Source organism: Oreochromis aureus, linkage group 18, assembly GCF_013358895.1.
Source record: "Oreochromis aureus strain Israel breed Guangdong linkage group 18, ZZ_aureus, whole genome shotgun sequence".
Taxonomy (NCBI): domain Eukaryota; kingdom Metazoa; phylum Chordata; class Actinopteri; order Cichliformes; family Cichlidae; genus Oreochromis; species Oreochromis aureus.
Genome location: NC_052959.1, coordinates 21043044 through 21065945, shown reverse-complemented (window position 1 = coordinate 21065945; position 22902 = coordinate 21043044). Strand labels below are relative to the sequence as shown.

Below are 22902 nucleotides of genomic sequence, written 5' to 3'. Positions count from 1 at the left end.
CCTCTCCAGTCACGTTTTAGGACATAAAAGTGCTTTTATTCTCTCATATGTCTGAGGCAAATTTGAGAGATTGCATGGTCTCTTCCTCCTTAAGTGAAAGTTACAAAATCTAACCATATATGGTTAGATTTAACATAAAAATGTTTAAATATATTTAAACATTTTTATTGGAGATGCTGCATGCAGGACACAGATACAATGTGTAAAAATGTGATTTTCAGTGTACACATCACACTTGTGCTAACTCACATTATCCATTATTGGCTTTACAACTACATTATTTTAATTATGGGTTTAAATAAAGTTTAAATAAAGTTTAAATAAGCGAAACATGGATCTCCTTAGCTATGATGACTAAATGCTCAAAAATGAAATTTTCATTGACCATCCAATGTAGTCTTACATTACTAACTTTTTCAGATCGTTTTAGGTCAAGGACTAATTTCCCTCTTTCTGATCATTTTTGCATCTTCAGCATTCTCATCAGTAAGACTGTTCACTGACCTTGTGTCATTTCCAACCAATCTCCGCTCACGTTAACCTCAACGGATGTCTAATCAGCCAGAGTAAATCATAATATGCATGAGGGTGTGCATGGTCTTTAATCACTAGCGTGTAGCTGTAGCTGATTGGTTTTTTTCATGTCAGGAAAGTTCAGCTAATGCTTTAAGGTTAAGTTCATGTGAGTGAGTTACATCAGACAGACAAGAGAAGCTATAAAAAGTGCTCATACCAGTTGTGGACCATCAGCTTCTGCACAGCCAACAGGGCGTTGTACCGGACTAGCTGGTCCTCATGGTGCATATGATTCATCACAAGCTGTTTTCCACCGAGCTGCTCAATTACCCTGAAATGGGAGTGTTATAGGGAATAATGGGACAGAGGTTTTATACACAGTAAACAGGTACTATTTTCGTATTTTAGGTCATTCAGTGAGCCATCATGTAATCTAATCCAGCCTTGGTGAAATTTTCTGTGTATCTAATACAGGGTCACTGGCCTCTGTGAAAGGATAAAACACAGTGAAAAGGAAACCAGATGTAATGCTTGTAATATTAAAGCAAAAGGTTCGATCAAAGAAAAGAAAAAGTAGGTGCTGGCACTGATACTATTACGCATTTCCATTGGGTGAACTTATTCCATCCAGGTGCATGATATTCTGAATGAATTGTCGTGTAAGACCGGCAAGAGAGACTAAAGACAGACTAGATATATATTACTGAACTGTCAGTTTGTCTTTACAGCATTGAGTTCACTTTGTTAGAGGGTCACTGGGTTCACACTGAAGACCCTGGTTCAAATTCCCCCACTGAATCATCCTCTCAAATGGCACTTAAATTCAACAAGGCACATAAATTGGGTAAATAAACTATTTTGGTTGTTTAGGCTTGTGCTGGCTTGTGATTAAATGAGGAGTTCTGCTAGTCAGGTAGAGCTTCTGCTGCTCCACATTAAAGCAACTGTCTGAGTTCTGTTTGGGATCTCCACCAAACTGCCCAACCTGAGCTCTCCCTCTGATGTACTCGCATCTAATCCTGACATCTGCTCATTCCCAATGAAAATCCAAACATCTTCCGCTCTGCCACCTCTAGCTCAGCCTCCTGTCTTTTTGTCAGTGCCATAGACTTCAAACCATCATAGCAGGTCACAATACTATATTGTAAACTTTACCTTTCACTCTTTTGTCACAAATCACGCCTCACACTGTGTCTCTATCAGAAAAGATAGTGACTGACCTACTTTAAGTCATATAACTAATATTTGCAGTCTTTACAGTTTTACTGTTACATCTTCTTGCCTCTGCTGACTTTCCTTCCTTCCTCCAGCATGTACCTCGATCTCTCCAAACTTACTTTGGTTTGGTATAAATTGTTAGTCACAATTGGCACATTTTGAGTAGCTTTGAATTTGAGTAGATTTGATTTACCTAAAAAAAAAAGACTATGTAAGTATCACTGAAGTATGTTAAATAACATTACTGGCAGGTGAGATGGCAGTAATAAGATGTTTGCCAGTGACCATTAAACAACAAACCGATGAACAGAACATTACTACATAACACAGGGCCAGCACAATGTGCGTGGAGCCATCGGATTAGATGTGACTGTATAAAACGAGAAACACACAAAGCCTTAAATGATTACCACTGCCAAAAATCTGGTGTCAAGGGCAAACTGTGCTAGGCAAAGCCAGCATAAAACAACTCAGTGACAACGATGGGCTGTCATTTGAGGCAGGGTGTGTGGGAGGTGATCTTCAAAAAACCTTTAATAGATTTTAGTGAATATCTAATATTATTTATGCTTAAAATGTCACTTTTTAATTACTAAAGAAAAACATCTCACCTTTTACCACGTGGATAATGTCGCACATACTCTCCAATGTCATGAGCTGCCACTGCTATAACCTGAGGATCATCAGACACTTCCAACAGCCTCGTCAAAATCCTTTCAAAGAAACACAGTGGAAACAAAACATTAAAATGCAGAGGTCTATCTGCATGGAAAGATTCATTCACTTAATTCTTACTGATCTGAATCACATATCTTAAAAGATGCTTCTAGGCAAAGATTTTTCTGAGAAAGCTTCAAGAAAAATATAAGAGCTGAGACTACTTTCTTTAAAGCAGTTTTCTAAGTAGAAAAGCTCTTATTCTCACTAAGCCAAGGTTAGTGTTACTTTAAAACTGGAAATCCCAAACACTAAACTCTGAAGCTAAGGATATTAGATGTAAGGCGTGCAGTGAAAAAGTGGCTTCTTCAACGTGGAATAAAGCCTTTGTGAGATTTAGGGGTAAATACTAAAAAAAGAGAAGGCTAATTTAAGCCGAGGTGATGGCTGAGCTGATTACAGAGAGGGGACAGCGATGAGACAATGAGGATTTTTACAGAATGTCAATAGCACAACAGTGTGTGACCCGAATAATGAAGAACACACACACACCAACGGATGTTTTATCTCTCGCAATCTGAGTCCTTAGATTAGAGACACAGACACATGATGTCGTGAGTGTAACTCATAGCTGATAAAAGTATGGCATTGGAAAGGTATCTCGAGAGAATTTATTGTGAGTCAAGTATAAAACTGGATTTTTCCATAGCGGCATCTAGTCACGCCACGAAAGGCTGCATGCTGTCCAAGTGTTTTTCCACTGAACCGGCACACGGCAAGGTAAAGTTATTTACCTTAATGACAAACCAAAGCAATGACCCTTTGTAACCCTGATGCTTTCAGCTCTTTTTATTTCATGGTGTTTTCTGTTTGTAGCATTAAACCCTGCAATGTTTTAAACTAATCTGTCAAAGAAATAGTGCGGAAGTGTGATACACCTGTTTTTAGTTGAGCATGGGATCTTCTAATTAAGCTCCACTATTCTGTTGACAAAACACTGCATTTGCTATGAGACAGAATAAAAGCATGCTGCTGCCTGCAAGTGGAAAGCTTTAACTGTTAAGTAGAAACATCGTATAAGGTTCAGTTTCACACTGATACAGATACTTGGAGGAGAAACATACCATACTCTCAAGTACAGACAAAACACAGTAAAAGTAAGGAAAATATATCTATATATCACTTTTCACTGGAAAAAAACCACAAAGTGCAATAAAGCACCAGGAATAGAAGTATAGTATGTCATAAAGACATAAAACATAATAGAATACATTTTAACTGCTGAGGACACAGGTACGGGGAACAGACTGTCACACGTTTGATGTGGTTCAGATGTGCTAAAAACAAAACTTTTGACCTCAGCAAAGTGTTCAAATTCTACACTACTGCTGAGACAATTCATTCTAGAAAAAAATGGTCACTCCAACCAGCTGCGATGCTATCAGAGAAATTTGAACAAGTATATTTTTGTAAATGTTTTTGCCATTGTCTCATTTTATATATATATATATATATATATATATATATATATATAGATATATATATATATATATATATATATATATATATATATATATATATATATATATAGTAGATGGGAAAAACACTTTAAGACATTTTTATTCATCTCCTCTTGTGGCGAAAGTAGATAAGAAGTGACAAATCATAGTCTTTGTGCCCTTCAATATCTGAACAAGGTGCACCTTGAAAAGCTTTGTCCTTTTTGCTCTTACTGAAGTGTCAAGGTAATAATAAATCATGTTTTCAAAGGCAATGGAGAAAATGAGTAATCTCATGACAGCAGATGCTTCATCTTACTTGAGGAGCTCATAGTTCTTCTCGTTCAGGCGGACAGCGTTCTCACGCCAGAACTTCTCTGACTTGTGGACAGGACTCCACTCCAAGCGGCCAGACTTGAGTTCAGAGCTGTACTCATCAAATGAGCTGTCAAACAAATATAAACATCATTACCTCAGCCAAAAACAAAAGTTACTTTCACTTATGATGTGAAGAAGAATGATTTGAGCGGTGTAGTGCAACACAGTTAAAGTACAGAAATATCATATGGATATGTTAATGGTAGCTGTATGAAAAGGATTGCACAAAGACACTTGAATTTTTATTCAAGCTCCATTTTTTAAAGAAATAATGGTTTAGTAAACTAACTATGAATGCATGTTATTCATAAATAATCTTAATTAGGTACCTGAGATCCTGCACACTCTCTCCGAGCCTTTCAAGCAGGAACTTAATGTCCTCAGTGATGTCCTCATCATCATATTTCTGCTGCTCAAGGTTCTCGAGCTGCTTCAGCACCTTGCACTGAATCATAGCCAATGCATACTCCTGACGAGTCTCCCTCTCCGCCGACTTCTCCAGGAGATTCTGCCAAAGAAAAGATCATTATTAATTTGCTAATTCATGAGAAACTTAGCTGAGGTCTGAATCAGAAAGAAGAAATGAATCAGTGAACGAACAGGCTAATAAATCATACTTAACTATTAGTCAATGAAAAAAAAAATTATTCAACATTTATGATGAACTGTTTCAGTAATTTATTGAGCTAAACCTCAAACATCTGCCTGTTGCATCTTTTTTGTTTTAGCCTGTAACAACTTATGAAAGATGAGAATTTATTTATAAATATACACTGTTACTGTCAGAAATGTTGCTATATGATCTATACTGTGTTGCTGTAATATTCCTTTGTTTTAAATCACAATACAGAAATCAATGAGCAGGACACCTCTGCAGCATCATTATGCATTTATTTATGTGTTCATCATGATTTTATGACTGAATCACTGTGATGAGTAAACTGATATTTGAGAAATCGGTTGTGCGTTTTTGGTCATTTTATTCAGGTCCATTTTGCAGTTGGTTTGTTTTCTATATTTTCATGTATTTCTCATCATAGTATCGTAACATTGTCAACTCCTGATGTTAAACAACTTTATTAAAAGGTATAAAATCTGTCCAATGGAGCTAATGCTTTTCAGAATACACATCCTTAACTAGGATTCAAATTCAGGTGTTGTGAGTGAGTGTGAAGGGAAAGAAAAGTAGAGTTGCCCAGCAACAAGAACACAATGTTCAAGTATTATAAAAGCTATTTTTGACGTAAAATCTGCGGACAAAGTTCTCAGAGCCCGGCCTCAGGCTTTAATGGAGAGAAAATTGTGGTGGCAACACTTGGAGTGACTCAAATGAGAAGTGGCTTCTGCACTGGGACTGAGATAGAAGAAATCACTCCATACCTTGATTGGCCCCTACAGCCAACACTTAGGGAAAAGCTATGACTAGGTCAAGGTCAAAGTCAAATGTATTTATATCAAATATTTCCAACAGCTTCCGAAGTGCTTTACAAACTAAAAAGCAACTAAACAAGGAAAATGCACAACAATGAAAATAAAAATATGAAGAAGAAAGAACAATACAATAAGACAATAAAAAAAAAATTAAGAACAACAATGACTGAGGCTGTTAAAACAAGTGTCTAGTGTCTTCACTATTAAAAAAGTTCCAGCATTTGTGCAGCTTTAATATATAGCAGCAGACTATTCCAGAGTGTGGGACCTGCCACAGAGAAGGCACTGTCACTGCGAGATTTAAGTTTAAGCCTTGGAATGGATAACATTAGTTTTGAACTGGACCTCATGGTTCTTTCTGGGGCATGAATAAATAGGAGCTAAGATGGGTAAGAATGGGCTCGCCCATTTAGTGATTTAAAAACAAAAGGTAAAAATTTAAATTGGATCCTATAAGTAACAGGAAGCCAGTGTAAAGAGGCAGATGAGCTGGAGACGACTGGTGCAAACTGAAATAAAGAGAGTTGCAGAAGTCCAATCTGCAAGTAATGAACAGATGAATAATGTGTTCACAGGCATTAGCTGGAAGGTGTTACCTTGACTAGCTGTCTCAGATGGAAAAAGCTATATTGGTGCACTCACCTGCCTACACATTTTAAACGAACCATCAAGGTACACAGCATGGTTTTAACACTTGTCTTACAATGAGTGGATAAAGTAACAGAGTTGCTAAACATTCATTTAGGTTTAAAAAAAATTAAGGACATCCACTGTTTAACATCTCCAAGGCAACACAATAACAGCTGAAATGAGTCTATCCCTGCTTTTAAAGGCAACAGATCTGCAAGTCATCGGCAAAACACGGAAATGAAAGGTTATACCGTGAAAAAATAGACCCCAGTGGGAACATATACAGTGCAAACAAGGCTGGATCCAAAATTGGGCCTTGAGGTACACCATAATAAAGAGGGGCTATGTTCAAGCTGTAGGGGCCCATGTTACATAAAAGGTACTTCCAGATCAGTGGGATCAAAACCACTGAAGAACAGATCCTTTCAGGCTACAATGTGACAGGAGGATATCATGGTTAACCATGTCAAAGGCTGCTGTATGGTCCAACAACAAGAGGGCAGGAGGGCTGCCAGAATCCAGAGTTAAAAGAATATCATTAAAACCCCTAAAATGTGCTGTCTCAGTGCTATGTAGTGACTTAAAACCAGACTCAAACTTTTCAGAGACTATGAGTAGACCACTTTCTCTAAAACTTTTGAAAGAAAGGGGAACTTTGAAATGGACCTGTAATAAGCCTGAATAGTTGGGTCCAGACTGTGTTTTTTAAGAAGAGGATTTTAAGAAGAGCCTGTTTAAAACATGATGGGACACAGCCTGTAATAAAAGAAGTGTTAATTAATCTCTGGATAAAGCTGAGCATGCAGGGGTCTGAGGCGGTGGATGATGAGAGGGGGTCTAATAGCTGAAACTGTGTCACTAAAAATCATCACACATACTTGGTGAAGGTACAGCACCAAATTATCACATGGGCTAATAATATGATTAAAAACATTAAAAAGTACCTATTATTTGTGGACACTAAAACTATAAAATTAGTATTTAAAGTGTTTACAGTCCCTTGGTAAACAGAGATACAGTCCTTAAATACCTGTAAAGAAACATACGACCTATTGTTTTCCCATCTCCTCTCAGCATGGCTGCATTTATGTCTAAGGGTGTGTGTATATTCATTCAACCAGGGCTCTGACAATGGCTTAGAGCGCTTAGTCCTGAGTAGTGCGATTGAGTCCAAGATATCAGTGCAGGTGGAATTAAAACTATCAGAATTGTCCTCGACGCTTTCACAGATTGAGTTTATTATCCTATAATGAAGAAATGTGATACAAAATTGAGGGGCTATTAGACGATTGAGCGCTTGTCTTTTATGTGTTAGACTGCATGACTTATCTAAAGAGCAGCGCAACATTATAGTGAATATCGCAGGAAAATGACCAGAGACACACAATTCAGATATTTCTGTTACGCACACACCAAACCTCTGGGATAGCACTAAGTCCAGTGTGTGACCTTTTTTATGAGGGGGGCCAGTGACCCACTGCGTCAGGTTAAAAGAGTCCAGAACATTTAGAATGTCCTTGACCAGAGGTTTAGACTCACAGCAGACATGATTGATGTCTGTTTGAGTGTTTGGTGGCAACGAAAATGGATGTTGAACACTGTAGATAAACCTCCACCCATACCCGTGGTCCAAGGGAGGCTGAAGAATGTGCAGTCTGTAGGAAGAAGTTCAGAAAAAGCTACAGACTCACCACGGTGAAGCCACATTTCTGTCAAAAACAGAAAATCAAGCTGCTGAGACTTTGTCATTAAGAAGTTGTTTAATCTAAACGTCTTGTTTGCTAGTGATCTAGTATTTAATAAAGCTATTTGAAGAGTGCAGATTTTGACATCTGAAGCACAAGCACAGGCAAGGGTGCAAAGATTTGAGAGATCCATGCTACATCCACAGGACCGAGGCCGCTTAGGAAAACAGGGTACCAGAAGAAGCTGATCCAATGTTGTGGGATCTCCAGGGACAACATGCAGGATCCATCTAAAGGTGTACTCTGCTGGTCCTGTAGTTGCATGAGAAGCACAGAGGTAAGCCCTGACTCTGACGAGTGTACCAGCCTGTTTTTCCTGTTTCTTTGGGAACTTCTTCCAGTGTATCACATTAAGGAGTTGGCACAGGTAAGTCAATGGGTGGTAAAGGAGGTGGTAAAGCTTGTCCTTGGGCAGTTCAGAACTAGACCATAAGATGCTTTGATTTCTAATGGCAACTGGTGATCACACACGTAGTACTAAGACATTTAGAAATATTATAGAAAGGAAGAGAACTAACATTAACCAAGACAAAAACTGGCAGGCGCCTTGCCATGCGTACTGCTGGCACCATCTTTTCTGGCACCAGCAAATGTGACTAATATCTCACAAATGTCTTTTAAGAGTAACCTGCAATGTCTTCACAAAGATCAAACAGGCCAAGTCACTCCAAATATTTACAGCCTAGTTACCACCTAAGGGGTTGTGACTACAAGAAGGTTCAACATTTTTAGGCCTTAGCAGAGTAGTCAAAACAAAAGTTTTAGATTCACAGTTAAACTAATGCTAACACATCACAAACGCAGCAGTACTGCCTTTGAGGATGTGTTCAAGGACTTCCAGATGGTCTGGATAATAAGTCACTTTCCTCATCCCATGTGGTGAGCAGAATCATTTGCATAATTAGGACATTTGGGACAAATAGCAACATGCAGAAAAGCACTGAATATTTTTGTAAAATAATCTCGAAATAATCTCAGCCTTCTAAAGATTGGAGAGCCCCTGGGTGTCAACAAAGAAATACCCCATTTGTTGGTGAAAAACAACGTCTTGTAGCTCTCAAACGCACACACCATACAGCAAGTTGACACACTCCTGAGAAAACCCGCTTAACGTAAAGATGTGGTGACTCCATGCACCATTGCTTTTAATTAACTGTAATGTAGTGAAGTTCCCAATGAAGAAAACAAAGCCCCTATCTTTCATGGGTGCATTTACCAAAACCTTCATGTGACATCTCTACTGGCAGGAGTGTGATGAAAAAGCTGTGGGCTGAAATTAAAACCAGAAAAAGATGCAGCAATTGACAACACGCATAAAACAGGACATAAATTTGGTGTCATAAGTTTCTTTCCGCATAAATGAAAAAAAAAATAAAACAATAAAAACAACATTGTAATACTGACTCAGATTACAATGACATCAGTGAATACCTTCCTCAACTTTAGGTTCTAAAATCAGCTCTGAGCTCATGTTTCAATCATGTAATCAATGCCATTTATATCACCATTGTGCTCTGAGCAAGGTCACCGAAGCTGTCTGGGTTGAAAAAAATGAAAGCAACGCTATCACTGAAAAGTTTTATTTAAAGATCCATATTTCCCTTTAGACATTTCACAGAGTAGAAAAGAATTTTTGTTTAGTATTCAAGATGATGTGTGCTGAGGGTGGTCAGGTACTGCGGGCTGTCAGTTATACTAATGTGTTGCTTTAAGCAGAGGATCCTTACAGTCTGTGTCATTAGTATGCTGTCTGTCTTTTACAGAAAAAACAAATCATCTGCATAATATGTGTAATCATTCAGGACTACATAATTATTTCTATACTTTTCCCAAGCACAGTAGCGAGCTTGATGAAGACCTGAAACTTACTCCATTGACTCAGAGTGCATTTCCTATATGTTCCAGACTTGCACTGGTACCCTGTCAGAATTATTAACTCTGTGCAGTTAAAAATTACATTAACATTAGCTGAAAAATGAGGCCTATGGCATTAATTCAGTTTTGTCAGAAGCACACTATAGGGATTTCATTACCTGGCATAAACACAAAACAACAAAGTCCAGAACACAGCTCTTAGGACTACATTAAATATTCAATAGATGTTTTGAACAATCACAGTAGGGAGCTGAAAGGGGAGCATAGTCATAAATTGCATTTATGTATCATTTATGGCCCTGCTTCTTTATAGGCAGCCCCATCTGTTGATTTAGAGTTGCCATTTTCATTTCCTCTTCTTGTGATAAAGAGCAGAATCCAATTAGATGCAAATATGCTGTGCCAGAGTCTGAAAAAACGCATGCCCTATATCAGCATTAAAGTGCTGGTAAGAAACTATGAGTGACGTGTTAACAAACTCTTTTCCATTTACTCATCCAGCAGTTACACAGTCATGATTCAGGCCACCTGATGAACCAGTAGTGCAGTCTTTTAGTTCTGTTTTAGGTCTCCACTGACTTGAGGAAAGTATATGTGTCTTCAGCTGCTACACACTCCACTACGCTTTCCAGCTAGTTGCTGTTTGGTGTTTATCATGTAGGCTAAAGTGCTTTGTTTTGTTTCCTGACAAACAGCAGTCAGCTGTAACAGGGTGAGACGGTGAGACTGGTGAGAATCGACCAAACAATAAAATTGGGAAAAGCTGCAGATTTATATTTCTGTTTGGGTTTGTGATCACCACAAGTGAACCCTTTCACTGTGATGCATTGTTATTTAATATATTCTAACTAATTGTAGCCACTCCACATACTTGATAGCTCTAGGTTTTCCCCAAAACAGAGGACAAAGGACAAAGACAAAGCACAGAGAAAATGCAGATGCAGTTGTATCAGTGGGAAACACACAATGAGTGAAAAATTCTCCACCAACCCTGAAGGCAGCCAGAATGATTCGGGTGACCTTCTCCTTGACAGACTCCTGGAGGATGTCGGACAGGGCAGGCACTACGTTGTAACGTCTCAACTGTTCACAGAGCTGAGGACTGAAGGCCAGGAGCCAAACACAGAAGATCATCTGGTACTGGAGCTGGAAGCCACACTTGTTGCTCAGCACTGCTGTGATGCTTAAGCAGAAAAACAATATAAATAAATAAAAAGTAAAATGGATCAAAAAAAGTGCTGGGAAAAAGAAAAACATTTATCACTGCTAGCTGTTTACTAATAGGAGAGCTTTCACAGCTGTGTCCCTACACGCTGCTCTTCCATTATCTGTGATGATGGCTGAGAATGAGATGTTGGGTCTTTAAATAACAGAAGAGTTGTTCAAATGGAGAGTATGGTACTAATGATTACAAGTAGACAGAGTGTCATACATTTGCAGAAATAGCTGTAAAATGCAGAGATGTGGATCTCACAGATGTGCAATAATTATGTGATACAGATTAAGCAGTGAGGCATTAGTGAAAGATGATGGGAAATCATACATAATTTGTACCTTAAATTTTGAACCTTTCTTTTGTGTTTTGTCTCACTCAGTTTTAGTGAGCATGAACCTGCAGAGTTCTCGATTGTTTGAATGGCAATTGTACAGTAATATTTGAGGGGATTCTTTAGCACTTTGCTTTTTTTTGGTCAGTTACAGACTAATTTGTAACAAATATGACTAATATGTTTAAAAGTACATTTGAAATTGTGTGGCTCTGAATTTTGTTTTGTTTACATATTAAGTTTCATTTATTTTCGTCAGGGCAGAGATTGCACCTTCTTGACAGCGCCACCAAAAGCTACATCAGATATTTTTTAAACAAAATATAAACTTGGTATAGAGTCAGCAGTAAATTTTTCATGCTGCTTTGTGCTGTCTGGACTAAATGTTTCACGTTATAGTGTGTCTCCTATATAAATTAAGTCAAATGCAGATGATTACAAACAGCCAGGCTTTATACTAGTCTTACTTATGGTTTGGGTAAAAGGTAAATCAGAGGTTTGCTCTACTGTGACTGGCTGTTAGGTTATTAGCTTATCCAACCATCAGACAGGCAAAGAGTCCTATCAAGAGAATAATTTTACATTGAATCAGTGGATGAAGTGGATATAGAAATATAGCTGTAAAGCCAGTAAAATGACAAAATTTCATGGCTCCTGCTCCTTCAAATAGGTGAATTTTCTGCTTTTCCTTTAAGTCCTTTTGTTCACCTAGAGATGTGGCTTGTTGTCAGCCAAAATGGGCATTGTGATGCTGTTATCTTGAGCTCTATTTCCTGAATTTTTACCTTTCAGTGGTTTTTGAAACTTACTTGATCGGAAGAAAAGTAGTGTGAAAAAAACAACAGCAATAAACCAGCTGCTGCACAACCTTTTCACATGTTTATATCATCAATTGCCTAACAGAGAAAAAGACATTTAGAAGACCAGAGAGGTTCTGCTAACCGACTCAATCAGGAACCAAACCTCGATTATCGCATTCAGGAAACTGAAGTGAAATGGGAACTTCACAAACAATTTTCCATTCTAAAAAATTCCCATGGAACAGAGCATTTATCAAAATATGTTTGTGCCAACTACCCATTATCACTCAATTATTCAATTTTTTAATATTGTTTAGCAACTTTAAAAAAACAACCTTTTCCATAAGCTCTAAGTCTTTACAAGATATTTAAGTCTCACAGTACAGCAGAAGCAAGATGATCACTGGTGACTCAAGGAAAAGCAGAGCAGACATGTATGAATCAGCAGGATGGAAAATAAATGAAGTTAAAATTTTTTAGACTGCTGAGATTACAACTATATTTTAAAAGAGCAAACAAAGTTACGATGCTTTAGCAGCAGCACTGTGTCATGACATCCTGACAGAGGCACTCTACAACCCTACTTTACATGATGTGACTGTCACTGTCATTATTCTTCCTTTCAGTGATTCTTTTCAATCTAACTAATGTATTTACAAGAATCCTAAGCATAAGCAAACCCATGATAAATCAGGAACTGTATTCATATTGATTCCAAGGGCTATTTCAGCAGCTTAACCAATGTTTAAGTCAACCTTAATACATACTTCACTCACCAGTTAACTCCATCAGCCTCCACCCAGGCAAACCTATACTCATTGACCCTCAGCATCAGCTGAAGGCACCCAGCCACACACTGGACATACTGAGAGCTCTGCAAAAGACAGTGGCAAACATTTACTTAAACATGAACTAAAGCCTTAGCAGTGAAACCAGGAGAAAAAAAAAACAACAACAACAAAATGTTAGAAAGTCAAACACATTTAGTGCAGCTCTGAAACATGAAGAAGTTGATGATCAGGGACAGCACATTGAAAAAAGAACACTCCAAACTTTGCATTACAGTCACCTTTCAAACCCGAGGCATCGCACATGCAGTCTTTTCATATGAGTCCATCAACACATGCTAGATTACACACCAACAGTACAATACAGAGCAGCAGGAGGGAAAACGCTCATCACACCTAAGCAGAATAATGTAAATTGAGATTAGAGTGGAAGAAGCTGAGAGGAGAGAACTGATCACATTAATCTGTTATTTTAAAGAGGTTGGGTAGAAGCAAAGAAGTCCAGCGAGAGAAACAGGCAGCAGTGAAGAGAGAAGAGTGGAGGAGCAGGGGTTACCTGGCTGAAAATGCAGAGTAAAGATGACGTTCAGTTGTTAGATAGCCGTGTACATATTTCTGAGCATACTTATCAGAGTAATTATATTGTATTAAAGATATGAGCTATAAAATGGTAGGATGCTGCTGCTGTGCAAATGCTTTTCATATTTTTCCTTTTTTATTTCAATGTTCAGGGAAAGATGTTTGTCATGCGCTTTCTGTTTTAAAGAGAACTAGCTTACAGCATGCAATTTTCAATCAGACAGTTAAAAACAAACAGTGGCAGCAGACACCATGCCGTCTAAATGGAGAATTCTTTCTAAAAGCGTCTCATCAGCTGACTCATTTCTCCAACCATCTGGAATTAATAATGAAGATCTTGAATGCAGGAAGAAGATGGGGCAGAAAAGGGGAGGAGAGAAAAGATGTGAAAGTCCAGTGACAGCTGACAGATGCCAGCTTGCACAAACCCAGCATTTTGGTTTCTTTAAACTCTTTGTATGGGAAGCGCCAGGATGGTTGAAGCTGCACTTCACTCATACTCACTTCACTGGGAGAAATAGTTCCTGCTCCAATGCTTGTTTCAGGACCTGTACCGTGTAGATTCTAATGAGAAATAAACAAAAGAAAGAGGTGCAAAATTGTTCAAAGGGATTCACTTCAAGCGAAGTTACAGAGGCAGTGGACTCTACACGGTATGTAATTCAGGGACAGCAGGTGCTCACTGATTGGTTGCCTGGCTGCTGAGGGGGAAAGGAACATCAAATGCAATTTCAGGAAGCAGTTTAAAAAAACTTGCAAAGACAGAATGTGTTAAAAATAAGAACAGTCACAAAACCATGCTATAAAATCTGGAGACAACTTTCGGGCTATGCTGGAAATACTGGCATACAATGGAGAAACTAGATGTCGTTTTATCAGCCCACTCTTTATTGCATACATCTGCCAAAGCAACACTAGCACCTACAGAGCATCTGTCAATGGAAAAATCTCAAGGTCTGACAAGCCCGTTCAAACCCAATATGAATACATTATATTTCAAACAAGGCTTCCAGTGTGAGCCCAACAGAATAAAATGCAGACAAAATGAATAGGTGGAAATTATGAATTACTTTGGCTTTTTAGAGGGTTACACTCTGGAAAAAGGGAGTAAATTAAACCCCACAGGTGAAAGAGGAACCCAGTGTCTCGAGAAGCTGAGAGCCAATATCTGAGATGTTAATAACCCATGAAATGATTCAGGGAAAAAAAAAGTTGGAACCATTTCATGCAGCTCCAAAAATTGATTTGAACACTAATGTTCAAACTGAACCAAATCGAAGAATGCAAATGAAATGGATCTTTACTAACCAGCATTATGAAATGTAATTTGTGCAATGATTTAAATATGATCTTGCAATATTCATACTGAAAATGAATGTCAACGAGAATAAATGTACTGTTTTAGTCACGTTCATGGTGTTTCTTAACCTTAAAAAACATCAAGCAACCTTACTATATACTACTACCAATACCAGCAATTATACACACACGCACACAAAGAGACAATTAACTGTACAATAGTGTAGCACAAAAATGAAATACTTAAAGGTTCTTTCTCCACAAGCAGTTGAACACAATCTATGTGACCTTAAAAACTGAAAACAGCTTTAAAACTCAGATTTAAAAACTATTTTAACATCATATTTTTTGCAAACAATTACGCTTCATTTACCTGTGAGCTGAGCTGACTCTTGATCCAGTTGAAGTAGTAGTTCAGATCACTTCCTTCCATCAGATCGCGGCCCCAGGCAGCCAGCTTAGCGATGATCCTCGCCGCCTAATAAATGAAGGATAATATTTTACATCCATATTGTCTGCTAGCAACAGAAATGTACAGAAAATCTTCAATAAAATATAAAGTACTGACAGATCACGGTGTATGTAATGTAAAATATGCTATTTGTTATATTACTGTCGTACCAATATTTTTTGAGGTGTTTTTTACCTTTCAAGTATTAAGATAAGGAAGCAAAGGAAATAAGCTTAATATTATCCACAGCATTCTCTATGGGAGTTTACATATTCTCTGAGTCTGCATGTTTTCCCTGTGCATATGAGTTTTCTGCAGGTACTCCAGCTTCCTCTAACAGTTCTAAGACTTATATATTAGGTTCATTGGTTACTCTAAATTGGCTGTGTGAGATAGAATGCATAGAATAAAGCACAGTATGAATGTATTTTCTAAAAATGCAGTGTGTCGTCTAAAGCAAATAGCCTGTAAGAATAGAAAAGCACTATATAAATGATCGTTATATGATCTGGGCATACATGATGTGCGTAAAAAGGATTGTATATTTAATTTAAATTAAATTGAAATACAGAAAGGAAGTCAGAGATAAGCAGTCCAACATGTACATATCATATAAATATATATATTTAAATATCTTCTCTGGAGACCCCTTTAAATTACTGCTTTAACACAAACTGTGAGCTATAGCCTGATGGAGTTGAAACAATGATTGAGGCCACAGCTACTGGCTCATAAACAATTTCAGCTTGGTAAGTGTTCTGTGATGAGACAGGAACAATTTCAGTTCTCCAATTTCCTCCTGGCCAGGAGAGAAACGTCAAGCCTGTAATTTAAAAACAAGACTCAGCATGACAGTTTGATTGAGTTAAGTGCTGTGTCATAGACTTGGGGTCACATTATGCCCACCTGCTGGATGCCATCTGGCTGGTATTCTTAATTAAGCTTTGCCCTATCATAGTACTCAGTTTGTCATTAGGTGGTCATTCTTTATTAGAAAAGGGTGGCAGCGAGAAGTCATTACATTTAATTGCCTGTTTTTAAGGAAAACGTGGAAGGTTGCTTTGTGAGGAATTATTGATGCCTTGCCATGATTAGAAACAGAGACATCTGTGAAACATTAATGGCTCTAAAAATATAATAGAATATACCAGCTAATTTAGAGTATTCTATTAAGTACACTATGATCCTGCTTTCCAAGACCACAAACGTTTTTCCACCTGGGTCACTGTCCACTGTGTACACGTGCACGATTTACAAAAATTGTTTGGATGTGACTCGTTCTGTTTGTAACTCACCATGTGGACAGTAAAGAGATCCTGACGATTCAGCATTGGAAGGAAGTAGGACCAGGCGGTGTTTTTTGTCTTTTTGGCATAGTCGAAGAAGATGTTCACCCTCTGATGGTTCTCCTGCGAGACAATAAAAATAAAACTTAATTGGATGAGCTCTTGGGTTGTGCAAATGAATACTAAACCACTGACTGCCTGACAGACAATCTATTTTATAGGAACACAATATTTTGAAGAAAATTATCTAATGTTAATAGAAACGTGAGTGTCCCGATGGCTAATGCCATTATTAAAGGTTTAATCAGTTTTCTCCAGTTATCTCTGTAGCTGCTGAGATTTTAGTATTAGAGATCTATTTTCCAGGAATGCTGCAAAACCCCTGAGATTTCAATCACAACTCTCATCAGCCAAGCCTCCAAATATACCACTTGTGTGTTTAAAGATGTAAATCTCTGTTTTCGTTTTCAATAATTACTAACCCACGCTTGAGTTGATTCTAAAATCCAAGCACAAGGGGGACCTTTAATAGCTTTATTTTAGCTTTTATAGAAACGTAGCAAGGCTTTGAGTGCTTGGAAAACCTAAATCACAAGTCTGTCTATGTGAGGGTAAAGCAATGTGACCTGTGAACCATTCACACCCTCTATATAAAGAGCATGAATCTCAGTATCTCTGACTACATATATATAGATAGTAGGTTTGTACATGCATATTCCATTTGTCCCAAGTCAGTGGTTCTGTCTGTGTACCTGCAAGGTGTCATCAATCAGAGTCAGGATGTACTGGACCGTCTGCTCTTTGGAGATGTGAGCCATCAGGTTTAGAAAGGTCTTTGCACACTGGGCAAAAATGGAAAAAAAAGCATATATGTATTTTAAAAATTTTGCACTGAACCTCTGAAGAGATTTAAGCTCAGGTAAACACAATGCAAAGCAGTGTGTCTGAAATAGATTGGTAGGAATTCAATTCACAGCAAGCTGCGATCTTACAGATAACAGAACAACAAAAGATAACAGAACAACAAAAGCAAACACAAGAGCTGGCGCTGTCTTGTTAGTGGTGGACACAGGCAAAAAATTTTTTTTTTAAAAAAACAGGAACTTGTCACATCAACAGTGATTAAAAAAAGACATGTAACTTCAGTAAAATTGCGCAACTATGAAATGCTACAAAAAAACTTTAAGTACTAAATTAGCACAGTGTTACAAGTTCAGCTGTCCAACTGCTTATGGAGGGAGATGATTAATGTTCATTGTTTTGATGTAATGCCATCATTTATCTGAAATGGCATAACTAAGACTCCTCACTGTGACTGGTTTTTGCTTAATCTATAAGGCTGAAAACATCTAAAAGAGCTGGTATGAATGCCCTGAATGTTAACACTGATGAAGCACATAAAATGCAAAGACAGTAGAGAAGGACTCTATACCTGATGCCCCTCATTGGTCAGAATGACTTGTTTCTGATCAGAGCTGGCCACCTCAAACTTCTTGATGAACTCACAGTCCTCTGTTGAGATCATTTGACTCCTTAAAAAAAAATCATGACATGATTTCCACATTAATACAAAGCTAAAATTGGACAAATGCAGCACTCCTAATAATTTGCAGTCTGGCTTTTGTAGTGCTCATTCCACCGAAACAGCTCTTCTCTTTATTGTTTCTGTTATATCTGCTCCCTCTTCAGCACGTTTTGAGCACTTTTAAGGACTTTTCTTATCACTGCTACACACATATGATTCAGTTATATATTTCTTTTTATCCCCAAGAGGTTTCTAAGATTCAGATCATGCATGGGGGCTTAGACTCTATTAAAAGTTGGATGGTTGACAATATTCTCCAACTTAATAATAAAAAGTCCTTGTTTGCACCTCTGAGATTTGAGACTAAAGTAATGGAAACTCTAGGTCCCCTTGCTAAATCTTCTATCAGGAACCTGATAACACAACCTATAACTTTTGACTCAACTTTCACTCTGGATGCTCGTACTAAACCTCTGGTTTGCTCTTGCTGTCTTACTGTGTCACGCTCTGAATTTGAAATTGTTATTCGTGCCTTTATAACATCAAATCTGGATGACTGTAATCTATACTTTAATTCTAATTGTTTTATTCTAAGAACTCACATGTAACACCATTATTGATTCCACTGCACTGGTTTAGAGTCTACTTTAATATTCCTGCTCTGACTTTTAGAGCTCTGCTTGGACAGGCACCAGTATACATCAGTGAACTTTTACATCCATACCACCCCAGCAGGTCCCTAAGGTCATATGATCAGGGCCTGCTGGCTGTGCATCACACAAGGCTGAAAATTAAAGGAGACAAGACCTTTTGCAACAGTTGCCCCAGATTCTGGAACTTTCTCCCACTGAGCCTGAGATTTGTGGACTCTATGATCTGCAGTTAAAAACTTGATATTGGGTAACTTTTTGTTTGTTTTTATGTTCTAGCATTTTTGTTTTGAAATAATTTATGATATTTATCTTGAAACTTATAATTTAATTATAAATAGATTTTTAATTACTTGCTACTGTAATGTGTGCAATGATTTGCAAAGACACTCACTGGAGGATTGGGATTTGCTCAGTCATTAATGCGATGCTTTGAATTGCAAGGTGCAACCTAAACAATAATGTCAACTGACCACAATATACCACATTTCCTAATCAAGACAAAGCACAGCAGGTTCTTTTTATCGATAGATGTTGTAAAAACAGAAACAAACAAACAAAAAAACATGCCAATAGCGTGCCCACACTTGTTCAAACCAGAATTAAATCTGAAGATTTTTTTATGAGTCACAAATCATCCCTTCTTTACTTACACATACTTGTTAAAACAGGAAGTATCACTCAAGACAATGAATCTGAGTCCAGGAAAAGGAGCTTAGCTATTTTAGATTGCAGCACGTACCCAGCACTAATATCATTAAAGTATGCAGAAAAATATAAGTATTCATGGAGTGACAGCTCAACTTAATAAGATTTTGACACACTAACTCTCAGGCAACATACACAACAACAAAAAAACCCCCAGAAACCTAGATTTAATTTCAGATATGTGGGGGCCACAAAGCAATATCAATATCTAGAGAAGCTGAGACCAGGAAGCTAAATTTACATGTGAAAAACCTGCAGTCTACTGATTGCTACCATGAAAGTGGGTTATTTTTGTTTCCGATTTGATACATGGTTACCACTGTTGTCTTAAAGCTGAGGCAACAGTGGGTTCACATCCAGTCTGGGCCTTTCTGTGTGGAGTGAATGCCCATCTCTGTGTGGGCTCACTCCAGGTAATCTTTCTTTCACAGTTCAAAGACACACAGGGGGTTAGGTTACTTGGTGATTCTAAATTGACTGTCGGTGTGAACGGATCATGGATGGTTGTCTGTCTATCTTTGTTAGCTCTGTGACAGTTTACTGACCTGTCCAGGGTGGACACTGCCTCTCACCTTATGACAGCAGGGACATGGATGTGGTTTTGCTAGTATCTAAATTTGTGTTTTCAGTTTATAACACAGAATATTACTCAGATTTGAAATTGCACGTGGTCTCTATTACAGCTGATTTAGAGTTGTGCGGTTAATCTTTGTAGAGCCTACGACTTAACCTGTGCAAGTGGCGGGCACTGTTGCCAGCATTTATTATTGTGTGTGGTGCATTATTTGCTAATTACCTTGTGTCCTGGTGTTTACCATGGGGTGCAAGCTATGACAGAGTCAAATGAAATGCTAGAACTTTTTTCCTAGGTCCTCACTCTTTACTGTGGTCAGTTTTCTTCAAAGGCAAACATATTTGTCCCTCAAATTTTCTCACTTCTTTTGTAAATTCCCTCTCATTTAGTTCAAAGGTTTCTACGATCTCCCTCCAGGAATTTGTTGACATTTGTACTTATGCTGATAGTATGATTATTATTCCTTATATTGAGACAATAGTTGCAATTCTCTCATAGATAAATTCAAAAACTGGAAAAAATAGATGGAAATGTACACGAGGAATCAATACTACTGAACAGGCCAATCCCAGTGTTTGTGGGCTGCAGTGACATGACATGTAGTTACATTTACGATTACGTCAGGTTACAACCTAATTACATTAAATTTTAGGGTTTCAGAGGGATTTACAGTTACGATGTACCTACAGCATGGATTTCCCATTAATGAAAAAAAAAAAAACAGTTATAAAGAAACAGCAAAGAAAGAAAAACATTGGATGTGGTGACAATGAAAGAGCAGAGAAATGTATGTAATTGGTGTGGACAAAACACAAGACACTATAATTTACAATGCAGATACCATGGCTTGAAAGAAGATACACATATAGTAAACAAAATTATGATTTACAGTGTCTCTGAAAATACAAATTGCATGAGCTCTGTAAAAGAAAAATTCCTGGCAGAACTGTTGTCCCGAATTACATTATTTTACATGTGTATATTACCATAAAGTACCGTTGTAATATGAACTTACTGAAGGTAGGACTGCCAGTTGACCTGATTGGCCCGAACCTCAGCTGCTTTTGCAGCAATGATGTTGGTTGGGACCGCAGCGTCCACAGCCCCCCGAATATCCATGTTGTATTAAATCCCTTACAGTATATGTCCGGATAGAGATCCAGCACCACCTTATGAGAAACAGATTCAAATTCAGCACAGTGATCCTCCCCTTTCTTAACTACAAGCTAGAAAGTTGGAGAACCAAGAACAGAAACTACAACGCCTGGGTTTATGATGTACTTCTCTTAATACTCAGTTAAGATGCTGTAATAGCTAACAGGGCTAGTGAGCTGTTTATAAAGCTCTTAAGCGAGAGCGAAAGCTATTTTATAGCGTTATTCTTTCTTCGTGTGTAGATATATTAAACATCTTCATGCAGTTTCATTGTTTTAATTTAAATGGCTAAACAGAAAAACAGCTAGCAGCAGCAGGTCAAGCTAGGCAACTAGCTTGCCCAATGTCACAACAAGTCATACGGTGTCTTCCTGAGAGCTGTGATAAAACAACTTTTTAAATAGCTTTTGGAAGTAAGCTGTGCCTAAACTGTAGCCTGACACGGTTTGTACAAACAAATATGTCATTTATTAACGCCAAAGGCGACGCAAACATCGTTAGCTGCGAGCTAACCGATTGCAAAACAAGCTAAGGATGCTAAGAGAAGCTAGCTGTGCTAATATAGCTTCAAAGCAATTCTGTAAAAAGCCCACATAATAACAGCTACACCGGAAGTAAGATTCGGAAACACACTTTTTGTCCGCTAAAAACTTAATCGATGCGTCAACGAACAACAGAGTAAAAACTCGGTTAAATTTCTTACCCAGCTTCTGAGGTATATGAATGAACAGCTGACTGACTACAACACAGCGTCACGATCCGTCATGTGACAGTCAGTCAGTCACATGCATGAACTTCAGTGTGTGGTCTTCAGTGCGGAAGAGGGACAGCTTTTTTATTTTTGGATTACCACATCACCTTAGTGTAACAGTGAGGGAGAACAAGATGTAAATAAATGCCAAATAAGAATTGCCTATAAAAAACGAATACAGAAATCAGCCAGAAAGTAGCTTTGTGTTTAATGCATACATACATTAACTACTAACTACTACTATTAACTACTTTTCTTCCTACTTTATATGTTTGTTGTAAGGCACTACCCGGGAGAAAAATTATACTTTCTTCCTTACTGCAGTCGAAAAATGTAAATTTCTTTTTAGATTAGGAGTTTGTATTGAGACATATGGTGAGTTCTTTTTTTTAAATTTCCAAATTCAGCATATGTAAAGTATTTTAAATTACTTTCTCCCCGGTCATTAACATCAATAATGTGCTACCTACTTAATTACCTACTATTAATGCAACACTAACAACGCAGTAACATATGATACACTTTTGCTTTTCCTTATTGCCGTTTTGACTTAAGTGAGAAGTGGACTGGAGGGAGGACCAATGAAAGTCAGTAGACACAAGACAAAATGCATGTGTGTGAATCAGAGGGAGAAGAAAGTTCAACATGCAAGGCCTAGAGGTAGGGAAATTAGATGAGGTAAATACCTGGGATCAACCATCCAAAGTAACACAAGTGCACGAGACAGGTGAAGAAGCATCTCTAGCCAAGGTGGAATGGGTGGAGATGAGTGGCAGAAGTGATTTATGACAGAAGGACAGCGCCAAGAGTGAAAAGCAAGGTTTAAAAGTAGGTTGTGAG

General features: G+C 37.9%; 1 protein-coding gene across 2 annotated transcripts in view; it reads right to left on the bottom strand.

Annotated features, from left to right (window-relative positions):
* Positions 1–22143, bottom strand: part of atp6v1h (ATPase H+ transporting V1 subunit H) — a 29018-nt gene extending 6875 nt beyond the window's left edge. Inside the window, exons 1-13 of one of the 2 annotated variants that reach the window (XM_039602644.1) lie at positions 22015–22143; positions 21172–21325; positions 18132–18231; positions 17452–17541; positions 16709–16822; positions 15336–15440; positions 14168–14227; positions 13073–13170; positions 10940–11132; positions 4598–4776; positions 4210–4335; positions 2346–2447; positions 734–847 (exon numbers count right to left, since the gene is read on the bottom strand). In XM_039602644.1, coding sequence (XP_039458578.1) covers positions 734–847; positions 2346–2447; positions 4210–4335; positions 4598–4776; positions 10940–11132; positions 13073–13170; positions 14168–14227; positions 15336–15440; positions 16709–16822; positions 17452–17541; positions 18132–18231; positions 21172–21275 — 1385 coding nt within the window. In that variant the 5' untranslated portion in view covers positions 21276–21325; positions 22015–22143. The remainder of the gene's footprint in view (positions 1–733; positions 848–2345; positions 2448–4209; positions 4336–4597; positions 4777–10939; positions 11133–13072; positions 13171–14167; positions 14228–15335; positions 15441–16708; positions 16823–17451; positions 17542–18131; positions 18232–21171; positions 21326–22014) is intronic. The other variant, XM_039602645.1, reaches the window with a different exon arrangement.
* Positions 22144–22902: the final 759 nt, after the last annotated feature.